General features: G+C 41.2%; 1 protein-coding gene across 1 annotated transcript in view; it reads left to right on the plus strand.

The window, feature by feature from the left end:
- Slmo (PRELI domain containing slowmo) overlaps positions 1 to 25631 on the plus strand; it is a 31223-nt gene extending 5592 nt beyond the window's left edge. The window contains exons 3-5 of the mRNA XM_076323989.1: positions 423 to 509; positions 19307 to 19480; positions 20393 to 25631. Coding sequence (XP_076180104.1) covers positions 423 to 509; positions 19307 to 19480; positions 20393 to 20629 — 498 coding nt within the window. The 3' untranslated portion in view covers positions 20630 to 25631. The remainder of the gene's footprint in view (positions 1 to 422; positions 510 to 19306; positions 19481 to 20392) is intronic.
- Positions 25632 to 26030: the final 399 nt, after the last annotated feature.

A 26030-nucleotide genomic window follows, 5' to 3' on the forward strand; every position in this document is an offset into this window, starting at 1 on the left:
GCGAACGAAACGAAACGAAACACGATAAAGTGAGATGCAACGATAGAGTTCGCGTTCGAGACTTGCACGCTTGCCCAATGTAGCCAGTAGGGACAATGTGCCCGTGTAGAGCGATGCGAATGGACGATTTCCTTTTCCTCTTTACCATTTTAGCTTATAGGATTCTGACTAACTTCTCGCGCGCCAACTGTACACCGCGTGCAGAAGATCTCGCGTATATACATTCTGAACATTTATAAGCAGAATTATTACACTTATAGTAAACTTTACCCCATCACTAATATTTTAGTAAATTTTATGATCTTATGAATCTTAGTGAATTTTAGTAAAATTTTATCGAACGACGAAACTTATCGAACAACCTAGTGTACTCGTTCGTCGTAACGAAAAGTGTTAACGAATTTGTTTCGTTTTTGTTTCAGCTTTTGAGCCACAAAGGTCCGTATTACGCCAGCGAATGGAGCGAAATTAATCCGGAGTGCAGAGAAATGGTGGTGAAAACAGTGAACGTAAGTACATCCGTTTGTACGTGCTAATCCTCGACAATAACTTAATTGTTATTATAGTTAACGAAATTCAATTCTATCTCTTAGTTGCTGGTCTTTAAAGTGGAGCGTATTACGCTTGTCGATTAGATTTCATTTCGTTATTCCGAACGTCGATCGTTTATTGGACAATTTAACCGTGAATTACGTCGATGTCGAAAAATGTCCGGTCGCGGTATAAATTCATATTTACCGTCGCGTTCGTCCATTTGCGAGACACACCGACACACACGTGGATTTGTAACGCAGAAATAGTTTCGCTGGTCATTTCCACTTAATTCGTGTCCTCGATCGAAATATCGCGCGTAGCGTTTAATCAGTCGAATACGAACTTCTGTGTAGCACGCTCGTATGATTATTGCATTACAATTGCACTTTATTACACACATATTACTCGACAAAGTATTTCGACCGCATTTGTAATTTATCTTCCTAAAGCGAGATAAATTGAGGACGGACGAACGAGCCGATATTCAATTTGCAAATCTTGTTTTGCACTTCCCGCGAAATTGGGAAATTGTGTTACGCGACGCATCGAAATGAAACGAATATAGAATGCATAATTTCGGACAGGGGGAGGGAGGGGAAAAAAAAAACAAATTCTGCTGATAATTAGTAAGTAAAATATTTCCTTTGACGAACGTGTTCCCACGATTCGATGTTTCGCACCACGGTGAAACACTGTACTTTTACGGTATTGTATTAGCGATTGATTTAGCGACTAAAAATAAATTTGACGAACGAAGGGGTAACACACGTGTGCACTCGCGTCGCGTACGTAGCCGGTACACGTGTACAACCGTAATCGAATAATCGATATACACCCAATTCCAAACGAATCGAGATCAGCGAGGGTAATTGGAAACAGAACGATGGAATTTCACCTGTAGAATTTATACACGATCTTTTTGACGTCGGTGTTCGTCGCTAGTGTAATGCTTATAATTGCATATACATGTACCATTCGCTCGAACTTCGATCGATACGGTTTTTTCCAAGTTGATTCTCATTTCTATTCTTTTCGAAATCGATCATTCGGCATACATATGTAGCTTTCACTCGTTTCGACGCATTTGTTATTCAGATACTTTAGTTAGATTCGTATATACTGGTCGTGAAGAAAGTTCTGTCTCTTTTTATATTCGTATTTAGCTACTTTGTAGAGCCAGGGAGATATCAAGGCAATGACCTGTACTTCACAGAATTAATTAACTCGATAACGATCAAATCGGGCAAAAAATTTTTATTTTAGTCCTGTTTTTTTCGTATTTAACTACGTTGTGCAACTAAGGAAATATTAGGGTGATTACCTGTACTTTATAGAATTAAATTTGCAAAAAAAGACATATGAACATCTTTTATAAGTGGACAGAACATTTTCCGCACCCTGTATATCGATTTCCATGGTCTTGGATTAATTCAACGTTTTTTTTCTCCGTGCAAAATTTATTTTCATTCACCTGCGGAGAATCGAAATATCGTATTTGCGTTAAACAACGTTTAACACGGAAGCTTGTTTTCTCGAGGTTACCGAATAATTTACAACGCGTTGACGAATGGGTAACAGAACAGAACATGGAAACGAAAAAAGAAAGAAAATTAAATTACGCTATGGGCTAGGCTCTTTACACCTAACTCCTAACATACTTGTAACGAAACAAACATCTGTGTATCGCACAAAAGTTATTTCACAATTTGACATTTACTATACTTATAATCAAAAAGTGTCTATATTTCACGATAGACTCGGCAGAAGCTGTTTTACAATCTGATTCGAGTGTAATTACAAAAAGATATCTGTCCTTAACAAATGACTCGATAAAAGCTATTTTACGATAAAATTCCAAGTCGGACTTGTAACAAAAAAGGAAAATATCTACAAAAGATATCACACAATAGGCTCAGCTCGACAGAGACTGTTCCACGACTCAATTTCAAGTATACTGTAACGAAAAAACAGTCTACATCACGAGACGTTTGTAAAAGTGGCCACAGCAGCGGATTTCTCTTTACACCTAACTCCTAACATACTTGTAACGAAACAAACATCTGTGTATCGCACGAAAGTTATTTCACAATTTGACATTTAATATACTTATAATCAAAAAGTGTCTATATTTCACGATAGACTCGGCAGAAGCTGTTTTACAATCTGATTCGAGTGTAATTACAAAAAGATATCTGTCCTTAACAAAAGACTCGATGAAAGCTGTTTTACGATCAAATTCCGAGTCGGACTTGTAACAAAAAAGGAAAATATCTACAAAAAATATCACACAATAGGCTCAGCTCGACAGAGCCTGTTCCACGACTCAATTTCAAGTATACTGTAATGAAAAAACCGTCTATACATCACGAGACGTTTGTAAAAGTGGCCACAGTATACGAGCCCTGTTCTTTTATTCCCCGGTTGTAATATCCACGCGAAGGATTATAGATGGTGGACTTTCCAGTTCGAGAAGCAGATACATTTACTCGAGTTACAGACTAGAAGAGATCGGCACGTCTTAGGGTCGAAGGGAGCGGGTGGGCGACGGGGTGGCGTAGCATCGCATCGCATCTGGAAGGCTGGATATGATAGGTTATTGATGCGCGCATTACCGGGGGTTGCATAGCTTCATGGTCTCCTCGGAGGGATGCGCCAGGAGGGTTTCAGGAAGACGGGGCGGAAAACGGCGAAGGAAAGGGAGCAGGAGCATTGGTCGTGGCTCCTTGTACGCGTCAAAGATCGTTCTCTTGCTCCTTGCTCGATCCTCGGTCGAAAAGAGAGAAAAGAGAAACCAGGATGCTCGATGCATTACCGATATGATGAACGATCCGCAGGTGGCTCCGTGGAAAAAGCAGAGGAGGCCCCTTTCGTCTACGAGGAACTCGCTCCTGCGTCGATCGTTTTTACTCATCGAGAGATGTACACTCCTCGTACCTGTGGTATCGAGTATCACGCCGTGTATCCGTGAATTTTTACGCAAGTTTTTTTTTTTTCTCTTCTCGCGAGAACACGTCATAATTCGACGATTACTCACCTCTCCGCTGTCTGGTGTACGAAACGTCTGCGTTAGAATCGTTAAAGCTCGTGGTGTTTCCGTGTAATGTTTGCAGAACGTAAACTCCCCGGTAAAGTGTAACATTTTACGAGAGATTTGCGGAAAAACATCGCGGTGAAGATTGTTATTTTCATCGTGTAAATATTAACAGTTAACCCCTACGGGACCATCGCCTGGCAATTTATCAGCAGTTTTATGTGTAACTTCCCTGTTTGCTCCCATGCATCAAGTACGAAGCGTTAACGTACGTTTCTCGGGGTTGGCTATCGCGAAACGAGATACAACACGAAATCCACCGGTACGTGCTCATTGCTGAAACGGCACGTCTGAATACATTACTTGTTTTACGGGTTTTCTTTTTTTCTTTCTTTTTTTTTTTTCTTTACCGATTACTGTTTACAGACGGTAAATATTTGGAGACATTAAGATGTTTCGTTACGAATTACGCGTACATTCGATGGAACTAATCTTCGGTTCGTTGAGTTTACATTTCCCTTTTGTAAATATAGGCTAAGTATAAGTAATGTGCGAAAATGGGAATCGTTGTAGAGGATGGATGATCTTGGGTTTCATTTTTTATCTTCGAGCGATAATGTAATGTGTTTTGAACCTCTTCGGTTCGATTAATGCGATTGCTGGGGAAAAATTGAAAGCAGTTTGTACACGAGAAAAAAGTGTCGTCGTTGTAGGAATTATTCAGAAGCTCGCAACTAGACTTGTCAACGTTAACCCTTTGACTGGGAACGATGTAAACACGTCCTCTAGAAGTGGACAGTCATTTACAGAGAGCTTGTATCCACCGGCTTTCAGTGTACGTTGTTTGTACTAAAACATCGTACAGTAAGAGAAGAGAATCAAGATACTGCTGTATTATAGCCCTAACCTCAAACAACACGGTACTTGAATCGTGCGAGGTCTCGAATAACATGGTGCTTGAATTTTTTAACTTTTCACTAAGTTTTCTGAATCAAATAACTCTTAATTTCTAATTACTTTTGATCTCTTCGATTAACATATTTCTGACAAAATTAACATTATAGAAATACGTAATAGAAATAGTGCGCTTTTCTAAAAATTTTACCATTTTCTGCTCAAAATGGACTCTTGGAACTCTTCATCGAATCGATTTCAATCCAACCCTTCGTACTTGGAATTTCACTTGTACTTTCGTCGTACTTTATAAAGCTGCTCTTACAACGGTGTTCCATAATTGTAACGAATTAATATTTTCAACAGTCATCGATCGAATAGTCCTATATTTTTACATTAACCCAGTAACATCGTTGCAAGAGCAACTTTTCCTTAGAACGCAGTGTCGAGGATAAAAGGGTTGATGAACATTTTTAAAGGAAATAAATTCGATTTGAAGAAAACAAGTTCAAAATATATTTAAAAAAATAATAATTCGGTTCGATTTTGGGAAGGTGGTTTCGTCAAAAGTTTTTCCTAATTGACTTCCACGAGAAGATAAAATACGAGAAACACTGGCGTAGATTGCCAAAGGAATCTGTTCTCTGAACGCGGAAACGTAGTCCGATCGCTCCAAAATTGGCAATATGGACTTGTGGCTCGATTACAACGGAAATACCAGTTCCAATTTTGAGATGAAATAGTGCCAAGGAATGTGACCGTACACGATCGACTTCGGATACGGCTCGACTCGCCGAAGAAATCCATTATGGTAGCGTGAGAAACGAGACACTACTGTCCGTCCGCGAGAAGAATGCTATTAATTGTTTACATCCCTTTAAAGTTTCCAGTTTTCAGTCCTCTGCAGTCGCTATTGGTCGAGAACGATGACAATTACTGTTGCTCAGAGGATATAATTCCTTTCTTTTCAAATAACAGTGAACGTAACTTCTCTTTAAGTAACATTAAGCATATCTTAGTTCCCTTCGCAAAGATATTCGAGTATCCCTCTAATAATGATATAAATTTGATTCTCAAACATCTTTTTCACCTAAACACTTGTTACTTTATCGTAATCTCTAAACTAGAATAAGTAGCCAAACACAGGTTAACCTTCTTCTGGCGGATGGACAGTACTAGTTTGTTCGATAAGTTTTGTCGTTTTTCCATTGTAAAAAAAATACTATGATACTTGAACTTTGAGCAAGAAAAAATATATACGAACGAGTCGACGGATCTACATGAAATTTCACAAGTGTTCGTGAAACGATAGCACCGTAATTAGAAAAATAAAACGACAAACTTAATAGCTTCGTTTCTTATCGAAAAAATTTATCGAGCAACCTACAGTCTGTCTAACAAGAGCGTGTACGGCAAAACTCGAAAACTATTTGGGATATCGAGTTGAAAAAAAATACACATATTCTTCACGATACGGACTAAGACGCTTTATTATTAATATGGTGTCCAATCGTCCTCGTTATCAATAATTAATTGACATCTCCGAGGCATACTTTCTACTAGTTTCATTGCATAATTTTGGGACAAAGATCTCCACACCGGTCGAATTTGTCGGAACAGCTGCTCAAACGTGTAGATTTTCTTTCTTTTAAGCTTGAATTTTATAATAGCCCAAACATTTTCGATCGAATTTGCATCTGACGATCGTGAAGGCCAATCGAGCACATCGACACCATTTTCTTCGTTCCACGCAGTGCACGGTTGGTTTCGATGCTTCGGGTCGTTGTCTTCTTGTAATAACCAATTTTCATTTCTCCTTGTAAACCACCTTTGAGCAGACGGTAATAAAGCCCTCTGGTAGATTTTAACCATTTTGGGAGCATTCAGGTTGTCTGTAAGCATGTGTAAAGTCCCGAATCCCTGTTTCGAGAAACAACCCCAAACGTCCACCTTTACCGAGTGTTTAACGGTTCGTTGCACGAATCTGTTTGCAGGAGTACACCAGGTACGAGTTACCGAAGAACATGCCCAAAAAGAATCCTCGTCGGAAAAAATGACGTTGTCCTAATCGCGGTCCGAATTTGCTCTCGCCCAAACGAGTCTTTTTTCGACACGTTTTTTTTTAAATGTGCTACGAAATTTCACATCATTGGCCAATAAACGTCTTCTTACGGTTTCGCGTGATATATTCACACCTTTTTGCGTAAGATTACTTGCCCCCAAAGTAAGGATAGACCAGGATTTTTCTCGAATGTCCGTGGTATAAGTTTGTCTTCCTTTTTCGATGTCTTTGGTGTAATGTCACGATCTGGCAGCTCAACGACGTTTTTTACCTCCAATCGATTCACCCACTTACTAACAAATGTTTTCGACTTTCTTATGTACTTAGCAGCCGCTGAGTATGACATTTTTGGTCCTTTCGGATGCGAACACAGAAACACTGCTTGGTAACGTGATGCGTATGCGACAATCGTAACGCGTAACTCTCAAAATATCTAATGCTCTGACCAAGAATAGGCGATAACTGAGTATTCTTGTACAAAGCATCTTAGAGGAAGGGTCAGGGTACCTGCCCAAGTGGTAATTTCTCAGCTAACAATTCATAGGAAAAAGTTAATAGGAAAAAGTTAATAGGAAAAATTCATAGGAAAAATTCATAGGAGTCCGTACACACTCCTGTTAGACAGACTGTATTATACGTACGGTAGTTTTCTCGATTCGTGGAGGATCGTTGATCATTCGAAGGTCGCAGGAAGCAACCGTCGTCGTTCAAGATCCTCGACGTCCTCTTTCCCGTTGTCATCTTTCCAATTAAGGTCAGGCGGCAGTAGGAAGCAGCCGCGTGATATTTCTCCGTTGATCGTCCCACGCCTGCGTAATCTACGGGGACGCGTTTCCGAGTTTCCTGCACGCCGAGGGCTGGAGATGAGCTTCAACTAAAATTGAACAATTCCCTGCGGGATGTCGACGCTTTCTCTGCCTATACCATCTGTTTGGCGAGAACGCGCCCGAGGATGCCGTGGTGCGCGCGCGTATCCCCGTACCCGCGTTGAAATATACGCACGCGAGCTACGCACGCGAGGCGAACGAATACAGACATTGCGGAGAAGCGTACCGTAGGCAATGTATTCTGCATAAGCTCGGCAGAGTCCGGACCAGGTTATAACCTATCCCGTCGAATCCCAAGGGGGAGATATCTTTTAGCAATTTACCTCCCCCTCTCACCCTTCCTCCCCCCGTGAACTGTTCCTCGCGCCCCTTTCGTGGCAGGGGCCGCGCGCTGCATACGTTACGCGGGATGCATACGTATCGTGCCGCTGTTGGTACGTAATGCGGCATCGTATCGTTCAACCTAAACGCATCCGGTGTGTATGCATCCGGTGCAACCGGAACATAATGGAGCCAAAGTCTCCCTCACCGGACACGGTGCGCCAGGTACCCCCGTATTTTCGAACCGTTCGCTACTTTTCAGAGATTTTCCACCGATCGGACGAACCTTAAAGGGGGAAACTATCGTCGATTATTATCTCCGTTTCGATACCCGTCACGCCCCACTGGCCCGTGAATATCACGATGTCCGAAACAATGCCGCCCTGTACGCGTACGGGGAATCGCGTTGCAACGAATAGGAACTGCATCGCCGGAAAAACAATGAAACATTCTACCGGCGGTGCGTTCGTCCGCGCGAATGGATATTATCGGATTATCAAAGAGACGTATTACAACATTGCTACACGTGACGCCTGATCGCGTTAAGTTAATCGTGTTATTATTTAAATCCCGCTGCAACGCGTGCCCGACTTTCGGGAATCGAGGGGTTTCACGCTCCGGGTGTACCGTGCGCGCTTCATTACAATTTTCATCGCGTTAATCTTGTAAAAGTGTTTATATATAATAGGTTGTTCGATAAGGTTTGTCGTTTGATAAAATTTATTCAACAATCTGTTATATGTGTGTGTGTGTGCGAAACGATACAATTGATGTAAGAGTCGTATTTTACAGTTCGGTTATAAGAGAGTTCGTTTTGGATATTTGCTCGTGAACTCTTTGGATAATTGCTGGTGTAAAGTTTAGGGGAGGATTTTAGTAAGAGATATTTAGTCGGTAAAGATGGAGTGGTACTGGATTAGTACAGGGGCATTATCTTGACCCAGCAATATTTTTCGCTCCAAGTTTATTTTCTTCAGAGTGAATGATTGTTTGAAGTAACATTTATCTGCATTGATACCTCTAAGGTAAACACGAGTAGTAGATTGCAATTGACTTTTCCGAGGAAAACGATCTAAGCTATCTCGTCCCTTTCTTTTCTCTTGAACCGTTGTTGCGTAACATTGGGGTACGTTTTGCAAAACTCGTTATTTTTAAATGAATTCGATACAGTTGTACAGGTTTGAGGACGTATTTTCTTTTCGAGATCAATTCCCTAAGTATCGTTACAGCGTCACACAGTGGTTCGAAGGTGGAAAAAGTCCAATTTTTTCAATGTTAAAGAACGAATTTTTTAAAATGCAGTTTTATAGTAGGATAGTTGGTGTACAAAAGGCAATAAAATTTTTGAAAAATGTTTTATAGTTTATGAGGAATATAATGTCAAAGTTGGAGTACAGAATAGATGCTACTTTTAGCGGAAGATGTAATGTTAAGATTACAAGTAACTGAAAACATTTAATGAAGAAAAGTGTTACTAATTGAATTATATACTATACATCAAAATGAAATATTTAACGTATATTAAATCAAAGATTTTGTTATTCTTTTCAGTAGAACACAAATGTCACAAAAGCGATTTTTATTTGACTTTAATTAGATATAACTTTTCAACGTTAGCGAGTGGCGTTGTTTGACTTACTACTGATTGTTCAATAAACCTTACAGAACGTAACTAGACAAGTAATGCGTTCAATTTTTCTGAAATGTGTCAGAATCTATGCTTCAATAGTACGTAGTTAAGTGTTTAAACAAATGAATATTTTTTTCTCGGAAATAATTAGTTTTAGTGTTTTGTCAGTCTACCATAAATTTTTCCAAATTTTCAACTGATTAATTCAAACTCTTATTTAATTTTGGGTCGGCCATTTTGTTTTTATTGAATATTTATTATTTTCATGAATTCGAATTACTAATTCGTAGTAAATAAATTCAATAAATTCTCCAAAATACTAAAGTAAATATGACAATAAAATATGAAAATATAATTATTTAAAATATGCATTCAAGAAACTGGGTCTACCATTTTGTTTTCAGCAATTTTCGTTTCATATTTATAATCAGCGACCTCGAAAACATTCAGATACCAATTTTGATGTAAATCAGTGCTTCCATATTGATGTTCTATCATTTTTTTCAAAGTTTGACCGTTTCGAACCACAGTGCGTCGTTGAGTTAACATGGAAATAGTTTCTAAATATTCTCCAGTCTCCTAGGAATACGGTATTACTAACATATTAAACAAAATTTGAAATTTTCCAGCGTCCACTTTATCCATGAAGTAATCCGAGACTATACTCTTCCTTCTCCCTGTAATACCAATCGAGTACAGAAAATGTATTCACTTCCACGGATCAATTGTCAGAGTTTCATTGCAACTTCGTTAAATTAATATAAAAGTACTTAAAATATTCTCCAGTCTCTTGAAAACACTATAGTACCAACGAATTAAAAAAGAATGTCTTCTTCCTGTAATATACCAATCGAGTTCAGAAAATGTATTCACTTCTACGGATCAATTGTCAGAGTACCGTTGCAACTTCGTTAAATTAATATAAAAGTACTTAAAATATTCTCCAGTCTCTTGGAAACACTATCGTACCAACGAATTAAAGAAGAATGTCTTCTCCCTGTAATATACCAATCGAGTTCAGAAAATGTATTCACTTCTACGGATCAATTGTCAGAGTACCGTTGCAACTTCGTTAAATTAATATAGAAGTACTTAAAATATTCTCCAGTCTCTTAGAAACACTATCGTACCAACGAATTAAAGAAGAATGTCTTCTTCCTGTAATATACCAATCGAGTCGAACCTTCCCTCGGTTCCTCCGGTAGAACGAAGTGGGTTTAAAGTCTGCTGAAAAAGGTATTTACCTTTAAACCATCCATCATCCTATAATACATTTTTTGATTCTGTAGCCATCACCCTTAGCCGAAATATTACGTCGTCCCATTTTCGGGCACGGCCTTGTAGATTACCGGCATTAATCTCGAGTTTTCCGTAATCGTAGAGGAACAGAAGTCAATAGATCAATCAAGCTCGCGCACGTAGAAACGGGTCTCCGTTCGGGCACACCGCAATACGTTGCCGGGCACGAAGGAAACCGGAACGATATTTTACCAGCGACGACTCGTGTATTCTCTCTAACAATCCCTCCTTCGTTCTGGCACGAATTTCCGTGCGTGCAGGCGCGAAAACCCGAGACACGGGAGAGATAGAAGGATGGTAGGTGGCGGTGGGCCGGCGGGCGGGTGCCATCGCACGAGAATTAATAACGGACGCGTGTATCGGTGATGTATCCTGGCCGTGTTCGGGGACTCCCCGTGGACTTTGCTGATGGAGAACTCGAGAGGGTTGCGTTTGGGTAGCGCGACGGGGCCGACTGGATGTGCCTGGCGACTGAATTATTGTACGCGAGGCCCACTAAATCATAAAAAGAACAAATTGCGCGCGGCTGAACGCCGAGCGGATGTACAGGCTCGGCTTCTGTTTCCCCAAAATTCCCGCGCCCGGTCGCGTACCAGGCTTGCCTGCCGGCCATTTACGCGCATTTTTACGCGGTCGTGTGATCACCGTACAGAGGGCAACGCCAGCACTTCTCGACCGATTGAAATATGGAGTCGGAAGAGAACGTGGTCGGCTTAATGAAAAATGGTAACTTTGGAGTAACGTACGCGCGTTCTACGACGCTTCGCGTACGAGATTCGATTTGAAACACTCTTGATCACGGTTGAATTCTTGTCGGGTGAAATGTTACGCGATCCACGGTGTATTCGCAAGTTTCGGGGTTTCGATATTGTAGTATCGGATTTTCGGCGTTCGTTTAGACCTGCTTCGAGTGTAGGCCTAAACAAGATAACGCGCAAGGTCGGACTTGAGTTAAACTAAACATTTGGCGCCGATCGGTCCGCTAGCTTTCCTGGAAGGCACGAGTATCCTTTACAGAGGGTCTTGCTCTTGCGCGACGACCGAGCGTGAGAATGCACGGGGATGAAAGGGAATACATGTGGTTTGGAGAAAGTGAAGAGTGTTTGGAAAAGACGAACGATTAGGATGGCCGAACGTGACCGAATGTCTCAAGTGAGAGAGACTGAGGATTGGAATGAAAGAGAATTAATGGGAATGACTATATAGAGCGCGAGAAGAACGTTAAGAGGGACAGTAACGGTAAGACGGTGTCACGCAGTATGGGACAGTATGACAAAGTTTGACGACGGGAGTATGTCCGAGGAGTGTGTCGCGGACAGTACAACGAAGACGATAAGACGAGACAATTAAAAGACGTACTAAGACTTAAGCAACAAAGACGATCAAGACGCGTGCCGAAGGTACAAAGACGGTTAACTTAGTTTAATACGCGGTCGATCTACCTTAGTAGAAAGCGAAACCAATCACCAACACTACGTTTAATACTTGTATCATTGTAATATATAATATCATTAAATATACTTTAATATACCGCACGAGGACAACAGTTATTTGGGGGCTCGTACGGGGATCAATCACTCAAAGGTCTCTTCTCAAGTGATTCGAAGAGAGAAAGAACAACAATATTAACGATCGCGTACACCCAACGTGGTAAAAAACCATTGAAAGAAAGTATTTTTTCTCTGTACTCTACTCTGATCCTGTACCGTGCAAATTTTCACGGATACTCTCCTCGTGTGACGAAACACTCAGATTTCCAACTCGAAAATACACTAGAGCTCGCGCGCAGTCTCTAATATTTCATACGGATCTACCGTTATCCCGTATCGCGCGAATTTTCACGGATACTTTCGTCGTACGAAAAAGAACAAAAAAAAAAAAAATTCCAACTCGAAAATACACTAGGGCTTGCGCGCAGTCTCTAATATTTCATACGGATTTACTCGTATCCTGTATCGCGCGAATTTTCACGGATACTTTCGTCGCGCGAGAAACAAGGAAAATAATTCCAAGCGGAAAATACGGTAGGGTTCGCGCGCCATTTTTAATATTTCATACGGATCGAGGGACCGTCGAGCGTATCGATTTAGGCCACGAACGCGGTTCTCTGTTTGTTCAGAAATGTACATAGACGTGGAAACAAGTAATTGAATCGAATGTGCAAGGAAACCGCGGGTATCCATTCAGCCAAGAGTAGATGACTGGAAGCCCCCGTTTACACGATCTAATACGGATTTGTCAGCACACGATTCCCAATCTCCCCGAAATCCGCTGAAATCGCCGATTACCCCAAGCGAGAGAAAGCCCGAGGTCGAACTCCATCGAGGTCGATCCAGCTTCCGACGTTACGTCGTGGTAGATTTGGGCTTCCGGCCGTGGCACCCTCTCGAGGCATCGAATGGTACGGCTGAATTGGGAACGTAACCCAGCCTCGAACAATGCTGCCTCCGGCCAGATTGTAAAGTCCTCTCAATTATGCGGCGATGCTAATTACTCGCGAGTGCACACCGAAGAAGGCTCTTTAATCCGCACAACGACCCTTCACGGTGCCCGGTCTATCTTTCCGTTCTCTCCTCGTTATATCGACGAAGGATGAAACGGAATCACGAGAATTCTTGATTGGAGAGGAGCATCAGCGCCCGGTGTTTCGCACGACAGCGCGACCTTCCTTTCCTAACAACGCCATTACCATCTTTCCCCGAGATTTAAGGTTCCTTATTTCGGGAATAGGGTAAACCCTGCCCCGTGTGAATCGATTAGTTTCGATGCGAGAAATACGTTGATCTTCGTTTGGGCATCGATCACTTTTCATTCTAATTGCGAGACTCGAATCAGAGTGTAAGTACAGTATCAGAGGTAAATTACAGCTTTGGAAAAAGTAATGTATAATGTAAATGGTACTTGATAAAAGGAGGAAAATTTCTTTTGGGAAATTTAATAATAACAACTGACAATTTATAAAAATGGACATGTAATTCATAGCGGACGAAACATTGTGTCACAGTACTAATCAGTTATTCTGTTGCTAAATCTTGATGTATTAAATGGTTAATATTGCCGGGAAATGGTAATAAAAGACCCGTAATTCATATATTCGAATATTCCTTAACGTGCAAATCAACGTAGAAGAAACGCTTATTAATTTGAATTAAATATCATAATAGTTCATCTAACGAGAGACTCGTTCGTCGTTGCTCCATCTCGCTCAGTTTCGGTGTATCCCATTCACTTTTCTCGACGGAGAGTACGCGCGAAGCAGAAGATAAAAATCGTTACCTACCCCGCTTAGTAGCCAACCGAAGATTCCGATTTTATCGCGCGAAATTCAATTTTTCGCTTGCCCGTAAATACAAAATTCGAAAAGAAACTCCTCTCCTTTCACGAATAATTCACATTCCAGCATCGTCGAATAAAAATAATTCGCAAGGAACAATCGTACTCGAACATTCTAATAATTCGATCCTAAGTTCCGGGCGTGTATCGGCCCGTTGGTGTATTCTTCTTTCCCTTTGCGTTCGCAAAGTTTCGATTTTAGTTAACGACTTTCGGCCTAACCGCACTACTAAACGTGACCGTACCGCAATGTTGCGGTAAATGAAAAGCAAACGCCGTGCCTGCTGCAGAGACCGAGGGATTGGCAAACATCGGTTTCGACGCTCGGCTGACGAGAAAAATTTCAATTAACCGATGCACTAGGATCGGAGAGGGTGCGGGAATGGGATCGACGATGTACGCTTTTCGTACTCTACTCTGGTCCGAAAAAAAAAAAAAGGTGAAAATTAATTACTTCGCCGTTGACGCCAGATCCGAGAGGGGGATCGGTTGTCCGCTTGATAGGATTAAATCGCGCACCAGTCGTTTACTCTTTTTTTCCGCGTTTCTTTTTACCCGTGTCGCCGGTTGATACCGACGCATCGCTCTTGTTTTTCACTTCCGTCCGTTGAGACGCAACAAAGACGATTACGATCTGTTCCTTGTGCCGGAACAGTCAAGAGAGGAGATCCCTGTCCCGTGGACGACGTTCTTCATTGGACTGTACCGATGGAAAAGGGATTTATCGCGATGTTCGAGCGATACTCGCGTTTCAAAGGCTCTTCTGCGAAACTGGACTTAACTCGGAGTAGATGTTCGGGACGCTAAAATGCTTATATTCGTGCTTGAATTCTCGGTACGATTTCAGAGAACTTTCCTCAAAGTTTCGGTATCTATTATTCCCGTTCGATTCTCAATGCTCGAGTTCTCGTATCGTAGTGTCCGTTCCACGAATGTTTCTGGGTAAATCAAAATTTATTTCCGTAAAGTTTTACGCGCATCGAATCTACACTTAAAACACTAACACGTTCTTCGTTAACTCTCCGATTATTGCAGTTCCGTGAGTCATTTCTGACACACATTGATATTTCACTTATCGTATTCACGGTCGGGTGAGTCCCTTGTTTCTATAGTTTTCATTGCGCATTTACGATAGTGTCACGAGAATTGGATCATTATTTGATCAATTGCGACTAACACTTTCGTTACTGGGTGCGTTAACCTTCTCGAGGGGAATAGTTACAAAGGGTTAATAACAGCTTAGGGATTTTTCAGAAGATCGATTTTTTACATCAGTGGATAGATCTTTTTCAACACAAGATCAGATCCATTTGAAGAAAAAAACAAAACAATTTTCTTTTTCCATTTCAAAACACTTTGTTTTTATATCGAAACACATCTAGGAAAATCTTTTACACCTCTAGATCGATGTTTTGTATCGATTTCTTAGCACATTGATTTTTCATTTTGTAAGTAACTCCATATTTCTCGCATACGGTCCATTACAGTTCACAATTGTAAAATACGTTTCTCTTTGAGCTTATGCCTTATTACGGACTATATATTTTTTATTGAACATGGATCGAGAAATTGAGGCGGCCAAGGCAATACATCAAAGATGTTTCTCGCTTTCAATGACACAAATTTGAGAGAATTGCAACCAACACTTGCTCGAGAAAAATAAACGTTTCGAATATCGTAATCTCCCCTTCATTGGTTATCAACGTTCAAAAATATCCTCGTCGAGCTCTCGAAGAGGCACTGTACGTACACGTCGTCTTCTTGGGGCTCCTTCATCGCGAATTTCAATCCAAATCGTAAAAAGAGACGCGTTCTTTGACGCAATTGTAGAATCACGGTGATTTCCGCTGGCATTGAGTTCTAAGTACGTTCTCATTATCGCGTTTAAAAACACGATCTTATCGCGTTCACAGTTCCTTGTTGCGGAAGCTGAAAGAAACGAGACTGTTCGTCTTGCCAATTACGACCTTTGCCATCTGTCTTTTTCTCGGCTCGTTTTCCGTGTTCCATGTATATCTTCGAGTTTCCGATCCGCGACACCGATGAGGGCGCGAACCAGCCGTAAAGTGTTAATTACTTCCACTGAAAAGAACCGTGTTTACTCGTCGCGCAGTTTTCACGATAAAATTGTAATACTTTTAACTTCGTTTCTCGAGTGGTTGGAAAATCGTAACTCCACGTGCGAAACTCTGATCCTTGAACAAATATAGTTTTTAGAAATGGTACTGCGTTCGAGTTAGGAGAACTTTGTTTAGTTTTTCGAAAATCGACCGTCAACACCAGCTGTCTACGAATACTATAGTTGGAAGCTCGTAATCCGGGCTACGAATTGCTGAAATTTTATTAGCTTACTTTCGGTTTGTCGTTCATTACGTGTCACCAAGATCGTCGCGCAGTACCTATTTTAAGAATTCACAGCGGGTAAACTTGGACAGAAGATATTTACGGATTGTTTCGCTGTAGAGCAGTTTTGAAATTTACCTACGGTTTCGGTAAGCAGGAAATGCAAGTGCAGAGAAACGAAGAAGCGGAGATTGTTAAAGCGAATACGAATAATACGAACTCGGAACTTTCTAATTATAAGTTTCCTCGATGTTAGCGAGCTACTCAACGCGACTGTCGTAAATGACTCAAATGCATTAGGTCTTGTGGACGCCGTTTACGTTTCAATGTTTAATGCGACATTTTATATAAAAAAAAAAGAAAATACTCGGCCAAATACGACTAGCGTTGCGCACTATGTTTACGGTTATCGGTCTTTAGAGTTTGAGCTCGGTTACGTTAAAAAAAAAAACGCTCTACTGGATCGTAAACCGCCCTTGCGAATTAAGGGAGGTTTTACGTTCGAACTTTACGAAATAATTGGCATAGTTGAGAATTTATTATGGAAACACTATTCGATCGAATATTTTTACATTTATTCGACGCGTACTAGTTTTTCACAAGCCGTTTTTTCCAAGAAATTTGTAAAAAGAATTCGTTAACGTTATCAGTCGAAGTGAGAATATACATAAAATTTTCTTAAGTATTAAACGCAAAGAAACGAAGATTTATAAAATAGCGTCATATCAAATTGTGATCGAATATAGTTATAACACTATTGCCACGGAAGGTTGGATCTATTTTCTACAAGCTATTAAAATTTTCAGTGGAAAGTCGTTTACTTCTTCACGATGTACTTACGTAAGCTTAAAAAATGTAGTTTGGAGAAAAACGGCTTAAAAGTTTCTCGTGAGAAAATGTGAACGAAAAGATTTGATTCCTCGGTCGCGCAAGACGTGAAAAATCCTTGAAACAAAATTACACGCGACATGCGTCTCTCTTTCTCTCTCTTTCTCTCTTATTCACTCATTCGCTCATTTATTTTCTTTCAATACTCACTAATTCACTCCCACGCTCACCCAACTTTCTCTTTCTTTCTTTCTCTCTCCACGTTTCCCGAGATATCCCGAAATATCCGTTTCTTCGAGCGAACGAAACGAATCGGAACTTCCAAACGGAAGTAATGTTCTTGTATCGTCAACAACGATCCCGCCAATAGCGAGGACAAAGAACCGCGTCCGTTGGTGTCGAGGATCGGTAGCGATCCTCGGTGGTCGACGATTTAAACCGTTTTCGAAAATCCCGCGATCTGCGTAATCGATGGAAACGCTATTCGAAGCGGAGCGTTAATTTTTCAGATTCCTCCGATTGTACGGGAGCGACGAGGTCGCAAGATTGGGGGTACATAAAGGGTTGGTGGGACCGCGAAGCGGAGGAGAGATGGGGGGACGAGATAGTCGGTCGCGATGTAACACAGTCGACTTCACTGATTGCCAATATGGCGGAGAGCATAGAGGACTGCGTCTCTCTATCTCGACCAGGGTGGTTCCACAATGCGCCGCGGGCGTTAATTCCCCCGTGAAACGTATTGCACCCCCGCGATTCAATTGTTCCAGCTCTACGGCCACAGTGCTTCACGCTGCACCGCTACGAATGAGTCGCACGCAGCTCATAATGATGCAATTTTCGGTGTGGCGAGCGCGTCATCATCATTACCCGGAACGCTCGCTACCTCGACGGCAACCGAGTAAAAGTGAACCCGAGATATTCGAAACGTGCAATCGTTGCGACGCGTTTGTCTTTCATCGCGGATACTATATGTCGCGTGCGAGCTCTTGTTAACGGGCGACCATTGTACTTTAGCCCATCCGCAGAGCGATCCAATAAAAGTGGAACAGCTAATTATCTTTGTCGCGCGGCCTCGAATCGTCGCCCAAACTGAAATGTGTACACGAAAATAATTTTTCACCACCATCTATTCTTTCAACGGAATCAACCATTCGCGACGGTTACGGTTTAAGGGGTTTTTAACCCCGTAGAACGATATTAATTAGCACGACGTGAGTCAGATATGAATTTTTTTGGGGAGTCGTATCTAATGGATCTAGACTGAGCCCACTTTTATATTTTTGTCACGAAACCTTTTCGTAGCTTCAAGCAGACGATTTTTACAAAATTATTATACTTATACCCGATTCGTCGCAAATTTCTTACGCCTGACTTACGATAAAAATACTCAACGATGCGTGTACCGATCAAGCTTCGATGATCCTAAGTTACATTTTTTAAAGAAACTATATCTCGTTATTAAAGTGTACTGTTCCTCCGAAGATGGCCATAAAATAGTGGCCCACTCGCAACGACATAAACTCACACGACATACTGTTATTGTTGTTCAAATATTTATCGTTTCTTTTACTAAAAATTGTCTCGTTTGCTTTGATCTACATATACAAATCTCAACGACAAATTGTTTCACGAAGAAGTATCGTCGAAGTAATTCGATCAGCTTCGAATCTAGACATCCTTGTAACTCGAGGACTCGTTTTACATACGTTAGGTAAAATCTTTACTTTTTGTTGTACGTTGCTATTCGTACCTAAACAAGTAATGGTAAAAATTGTTGGACTTTCATAAAATACGCCACGTTGACGAGCAGAAATGAGAACACTGGGAATTGTTGTCTCTTGAGTAATCGTGGAATGCACGAGCGTTTTATTTAGCAGTCAATGGATAGGGTAAGGAGCCTCGACAATGCTAGAACAGCGGTCGGCGAGCCAGCGATTTTGCTCCGTCACGAGGACCATTGCGAGTCCGCTGGCAAGCTTATTTCGTTGAATCGATTATTCAAGGCTCTACGTCACTTTCGTGGAAACGTTTTATCTCGATAATAGCAGCTAACCATCTATCTGAAGGTTGCTAACCCTGCGCGTTACACAACACGGTCGATACGAGAACACGTAGTTGAAACGAGAGACCCACCGCCCAGGCATCTAATCACAAGAATTGCAAGAAGTCGTTCAAAGTGGGACCGACTCGTATTTTATTTGCAGGTCAGTCTGGGGAAACACGTCTGCGTCGGTGAAGAAGTTAGGTATATGCCGGACCCGGATGACCCCCAGAGAACATTATTAAAGCAACATGCTGTCATTTCTATCACAGGATTACCACTCATGGATTACTTCGAGCAGCGACTGACGGCGATGATCGAACAAAACGCGAAAAAGGTAGGTCCATTGAACGTTAGATCTATTTAACCTCCAAGAGGAGGTTGTTTGAGGTTGTTGACTATAATTGGAGACCGTTTGCGAGAAATCGAATGAATGTTGGAATCGCGATGGATCACACGAGAAGTATCAGAGAGACTTTTGGGTATTATGAAAAAATGTATGCATGTGTGCATGTTCAAACCGGTGTCATACGAGTAATGTTGTACCGAAACCGATAAAATGCGATATCGATAAAGAAAATCGTCCGTGGCGTAGCGCGATACTTGCATTCGGGGAAAATTTGGATTTCAGGTGTCTACGGTGAAACGAATCGATAGAAAATTATTTTACAACGGTTCGTTTGATTTTATTATACAAAGATTGCTCCTCATCGGGGGGTTTTTTTTTTAGGAAATATCGAAAAACGCGGTATCATTACGTCAGCGGCTGCGAATCTGTTAAGTTCAAGTTGCACCGTGATCTGAGAGAAACCGTTGAAAGTTTGAATAAACATTCGTTGAATAAACGTACGATGAATGTCATCGGTCGATATTGGTTCGAAGTTGTGCTTGTTTGGGACGAATTGATTGGTTGTTGGTGAAACAAATGCAATTGGTGAAACGATCTAGATGAGAGAGAGAGAGAGAGAGAGAGAGAGAGAAAATAGGTATGACAGAGTTTAGCAAGGCTCATCGATGCATGAAATCATTGTTACGTGCACGACATTCAGGTTCATACGTTTCGTGAAATATTTGCCTATCTGAAGTGTGTAAAATGATGGATAGTAGAGAATTTTCTCCTCGAGTGGTGCTGACTCGCGTTGCAAAAATTATGAATGATCTTGGCTTCGGAGCAGTGAGCGCGTAAAGAGTGCGAGCGATCATCGCGTTTGCACGATAACCGAGTGTTTTCTGCACAATTGGGTTTCAGGGACGGCAAGCGGTCGAATGGGTCATCGAGAAGATTCACGAAGACATGAAAGGTATCGCGAACACCGCGGTGAAGTCGACGGACGACTTGCTCAATCAGACGCGTCGTCAGATCGACGATATCACGAATATTACCAAACGAGGTATAGACGATCTTCAAAACGTAGCGAGAAAATCGTTCGACGAGTTTCAGAATCTAACAGTGCCACCACCGACACAATCGATACCAAAATTGTAGCTAATATTTCACGTTAGCTTTGATCTCTTTACCTAACGTCGTGTAGAACTTCGGTGGAACGATCAGGATCGGACTGAAACTATTAATCGCGATCGGTCTCTGAAACGGAACCAGGAGGAGGAATCGAATATTAATATCACGAGCAGCGTCGATGCAAAATTGTTACATAATTTGTTACATTATTGAACGGTACAATTGCATTTAATAAAGTGCAATCGGTTGGTAGTGGCTTATAGCGCAGAAACGCGCAAGGAAGAAATTGTTTGCGCAGATCTTTCATTCAAATGTTCGATACGTTTCCCATGAGCGTAAAGAGGGCGATCAAATGTGTGTAATATCCTTAAAACGAGCAAACAGAGGTACGTACATTAAGGTAACAAGCGGACCAGTGGATCTACAAACGCGTGTTTGTCCATTACTTTTACATACGAATGAAAAAAAAAAAAAAAAAAAAAGAACTTCAGCGTTGTCGATCGTTCCGTAAAAGTCGCTTTAGCGAAAGAGACGTAGCTTCGGCGAGCAATTAAAGTGATTAAAGCGATTCCGGAGACACTGATTTAACGCCAACGTCCTGCTATCGAAAGAACAATTTTCTGCAACGAGCTTACGAACCAGAGGAGAAACATTTGGATAGGAAAATTTGAGGAACTGTGTCAGTACAATATTCGCAAGATAAGTTTCTGCGAGATTCGATAATTACCAAGCGATCAATGAACTGCTTATTTTTCAGCTTCACTCGTGCCACAATACTGCATCTATCGAGTGCTTCAAGATGTTGTGTTCTGAAAGGAATTACAAGATCTTTAAATTATTTGATATCTGTGTTTACCTCGTGACTCGTACCAAGCTTAGGTTTGATTATATTAGAATTAGAATTAGACTAAGTTGCTGTTGAATACGAAATCCCGTTAACGGGTAACTACTCATTTTTACACGTGGTTCGTACAGTAGCTTAGTGATAGTTAAGTGGATTTAGCCAATAAATGCAACGTAAATAACGAAATGAAAACGAATCCGATAGAAAATTCTACCCAAAGTCACACAAGACTTAGTGTACATTTTATAATGTTATCTTACCGGAGCGTAGCTACAGCTTTACAGTTCGTCTACTTTCATAACGATAAATTTGTAAAAAGACACAAAACGACAGAGTCAAATATATATGAATTTTTAAATTAATCTCGTTTCGCTTCTCTCCGCCGTGTACAATGTAACCTTCTGCTTTAGAATTTTTATTTATTAAAATAGCTGTTGCATAATATCACAAAAAAAAAAGGAAGCCATAGATGCGAGATTATAATTGTTTCTCTTCGTTTGAAAATAATGAAATATAGCTGTTTTGCATGAAACAAAATATATAATGTTGAGTATTTTATTTGTTTCCAGGTAACAAAATTGTTCCAAATTGTCGGCCGTATGGTCGACACACAGTACATACATACATACATACATATATATATTCCAATTCCTTAACGTACACTTTCCTATAACAATGGCGGGCAGCTGCTTGAAACCATTGTTTAGGAAACACGTGTGACAATTTCGTAAATTTCATTTTTGGTACGTTAAACTCCTAAGTAATGTACGTTGAGCGTTACAACATCTGTACAAACAAAGGATAATTCTTGCGAGTTTGTTTAAATTTCATCCAGCAATGAAAATCCAAAGTTTTCGTTACGTCTTCGTGGCACTAGAACTAATGTACTCGTTTTCTCGATGAAAATGAGTCCAGACAAGACCTTATTCAGTTTCTTTCCAAGTACGAATCAAACGAATCGCTCGTTCATTGGAAGAACTTCCTTTTATATTTTTAGGAAACACCTTCATCAAAATATAAAGAAACCTATACGAACCGTTACATCAATAATCGACTCTCCGGTACACGTGTTGCGATGTTTCGAACTTTCGCTCACCAAGGGCCATGTAAAGCGAGACTCGCTGGTCGTTACTCCGTCTTGCTCGCTCTCGCAATATCCCCTTCGCTTTCTACGCGGGACCATACCCTATCTTCGTCCGCTCGAATCAAAAGTCCTCGATATTCCTTCGCTGGAAAACGTGAATTCTCTGTACAGTTTTTTCCAAACTGATAGAACCGTTCAAACCCGTAAACTTTGCTTTCTCGTCACGGTCCCGTTGTCTTCCAGACGATTGGCCGGGACAAGATTAAAGCGTCCTAGGTCTTTGTTTGGCCTGGTGCACGAGCGATCGGGCGGTTAACAGTGGCACGCGCGATCGCAAAGTAAATTGCAAGAACAATGAGTCTCTCGCTAAGCACCGCGTGTAAACAATCATGGGCCATCTCCGGTCCGATCCTGTTTGCTCTAGACGGTGATCCGCGAGGAATAAGAAAATCTCGCGTTGGAAAATGTCGTCCCGGGTGGTTTCTCCGCGATATTCGTATTGTTCGAAATCGCGGGAATAACCCCGTTATTTCTCTCGTTCTATCTTCCCTGTTCTTCGTGTCCACGATTCCCCGATTAAACCCCGGAGAATATTCGCGCGAGTCAGCGAGTGGTTCCACGCGTCGAGGACCAACCGCGGTGGTATCATACGGGCCGAGTATCGATTCAACGATGGAGGACCGGTCTCGAAATTCCGCTCGAGCAATTTCCACCGGAACGGAATTTCGAGCAGGTCATTATTGTTCTCCACGGTCCAGAGACAATTTCCATCGGTTTACTCAAATCTGGTCGGCCGGTCGGCTCTCTAGGTAAGTAGAAAGAGACAATGGAGAGGGAATGGTGGCACGCGTGCGAGGGCTGGTCCCGCAGCACGAAGTCGTAGCAGCAACAGCATCGGGCAGGTAACAGACGAAATTTGACAACGGGCACGAGCCCCGGTATGTAAGAGATAATTGATGACGTTACGGTTCATCGCTCGCTACTCGGTTACCGGACATGGACAAATATTGACAGCTTCCGATCACAGAGCGGCCGGTAACCCTTTGTACGTGGCTCGCGCGCACACGAGCTACTCGATGTCTGTTCGGTTTTCCTGTCGAATCGGTTCGCTTAGTCCCTCGTACGTTAGTAAATCAACGTCCCCGACTGGACGTGCATGTCGAGCAAGTTTCGTAAATTAAAGTGGCCGCGTGTGCGCTCTCTGCAAAAGAGCTATCGGCCCTCGGTCAGCGTTCGTTCGTTGCCCGTGACGTTACGTTACCAGCTTCGAGAACCAACAGAACGGTTTTTCTCATCCAGGGAGCAATTTTATCGCGAGACGACCAGGGCTTGGATATTACAATCGGAAACTTAAGTACGGGGAACTCGAAGGACTTTGGCGCTTGAATAGAGGGTGGAGGGGACAAACGGACGAACCAGCTCGGCACTGAGCATAGTTTCGAGGATATCGATGTTCTCCTTGGTCGCATTGTTCATCTTTAATTGTCTGTACGGTTCTCACTTCGGTATTTCGCGGAGAATACGTCTACAAAGGCAACCCCTCTTCTTGTAAGTCGCTCCGTAACAAGTTTCGCAAAATTCCGTCAGGCGTGCTTTTCGTCTATGCGTCCAGATTGGTCCGATCGTTTGCGGCGAGACAAAGGAATGCCTGTTATCGGTCTGTTTAATGTTCCTACGATCCGTGTAATCGCTCGCTCTGAAAAGTTACAGCCAGGACGGAATCAATTGTTCGCTCAAGGCCACTTCCTTAACGCTTTGCGAATAGCGTCAGACACGGCTTTGTAACGTCAGTTGGCCCGAATCGAGAGACCAAGAGTTTACGGTTATAGGTAGCGATGGGAAATCGTATCGATACCAACTATATTGGATAATCATTTCTTTCGAACAAATTGTTTCGATATCCGTGCGAAACTATCGATTACCATTGAATCTTAATTACCGTATTAATTTTGCAATGTGGATATTTCTGTAAGGAATATTGGTCGATATTGTCGTACAAATCGAGCACGTATTAATTAGTACTTGGAAGCGACGAGAATACAGATAACGGTTCGTTTATAAGCGGGGCAGTTAACAATTTTGACGGTCAACGAGAGACATCGAGAGTGAGCGAGATAGAGCGACAAAACATTCCAATCCCACCATATTAGAATATTTCGAAAGACTTTCTGAAATTAGGAGAGTGAGAAACAACAAACACTTAATACGAAAAATGTATAAAGCCACGACTGGATATAACATAAAATAAAAGAAATACGAATAAAACGATGCCTCACGCGTAACCGTGAGTAAAATAAACATTTGTATACTTTTTATTGTATCTCTGCTAGAGTGTTATCGATAGATTGGAAGATGTTTCCTCGTAGAAATAAGTCCAAATAGAAAATAGACAAAATGTTATTCAAATGATACATCAGTAAAAAATCATATTGTTGTTTTCACAGATGAACTTTTATACGTTCAATCGTGAAATATAATATCGTTTTATAATTTAAATCGGAAATTTTATCGAACGAATATACTTCTGAGCATCGAAGGTGGTTTACTTTTTATTCGACATCTTAACATCTTTTTTTTTATGAATCCATCTTCGTTCGTTTTACACGTAATTAAAAATTAATCCCAACAAGGTCGAATTGGGTTCATCTTTATCAGGAAAACCTCAGCATCGATTCATCGATGATACTTCTGGAATAATGCAGCAGCGTCAAATAGAAACATTTCCATTTTTCATTACTGGATTACTTTCGTTACTATGCACGAGAAAGTTATTCTGGACTGCGACTGCCAGCTGCGCGAGCTAATAAGCAGTTAGAGGCTTGATTTTGTTACCTGCAATGCACCATGTGTTTAAATATCAAATTCAGTGTTAAATTTTCTTAATTGCTATATTATATTATATTTTAATCAGCGTGACGTCATCCGCTCCGTCTACCGTAGTAGTTTTATTTCATTCATTCGCCATAAGACAATTCGTTACGTTTATTGTCGCGACAACGTAATCAGATTCACGAGCTCGCGAAATTCGTGTCAGAAGTACAGTGGACGAAGTTGGTGGATACAAATAGATGTAAGTGTATTAAAATAATATTATTTTTCTCTTTTGTTGTCGTTATTCTGTCATCTTAAATGCGCATCCCTTCTATTTTGACAATAAGAAAACTAAACAAAACGTACTCGAAAGGTATTTCGTGTTTAGAATTAGCAAGGATTTCGAGAAACGCGTGCTCTATACATATTTTAATATATTAAAGAAAAACTTACACCAAAAGGTGAAAAAGTGTATGAAAAAATACTCGAGCATCGAGTTTTCCCTTGTACTTCTCTTTTAACGATTACTTTCGTTATAAAAATAAAAGAGGTGGGTATTTATCGTTTGAAAATATGCACCCCTTTTATTTTCAGATTTAATCGTACACGCACGATCTACGTTCACCAGTTTTCCGAAATCTGTGCGCGCAACGACCATAAAGGATGAAAAGTATTCGAATTACTCGGTT

This window comes from Ptiloglossa arizonensis, chromosome 12 (genome assembly GCF_051014685.1).
Source record: "Ptiloglossa arizonensis isolate GNS036 chromosome 12, iyPtiAriz1_principal, whole genome shotgun sequence".
NCBI classification, from domain to species: Eukaryota; Metazoa; Arthropoda; class Insecta; order Hymenoptera; family Colletidae; genus Ptiloglossa; species Ptiloglossa arizonensis.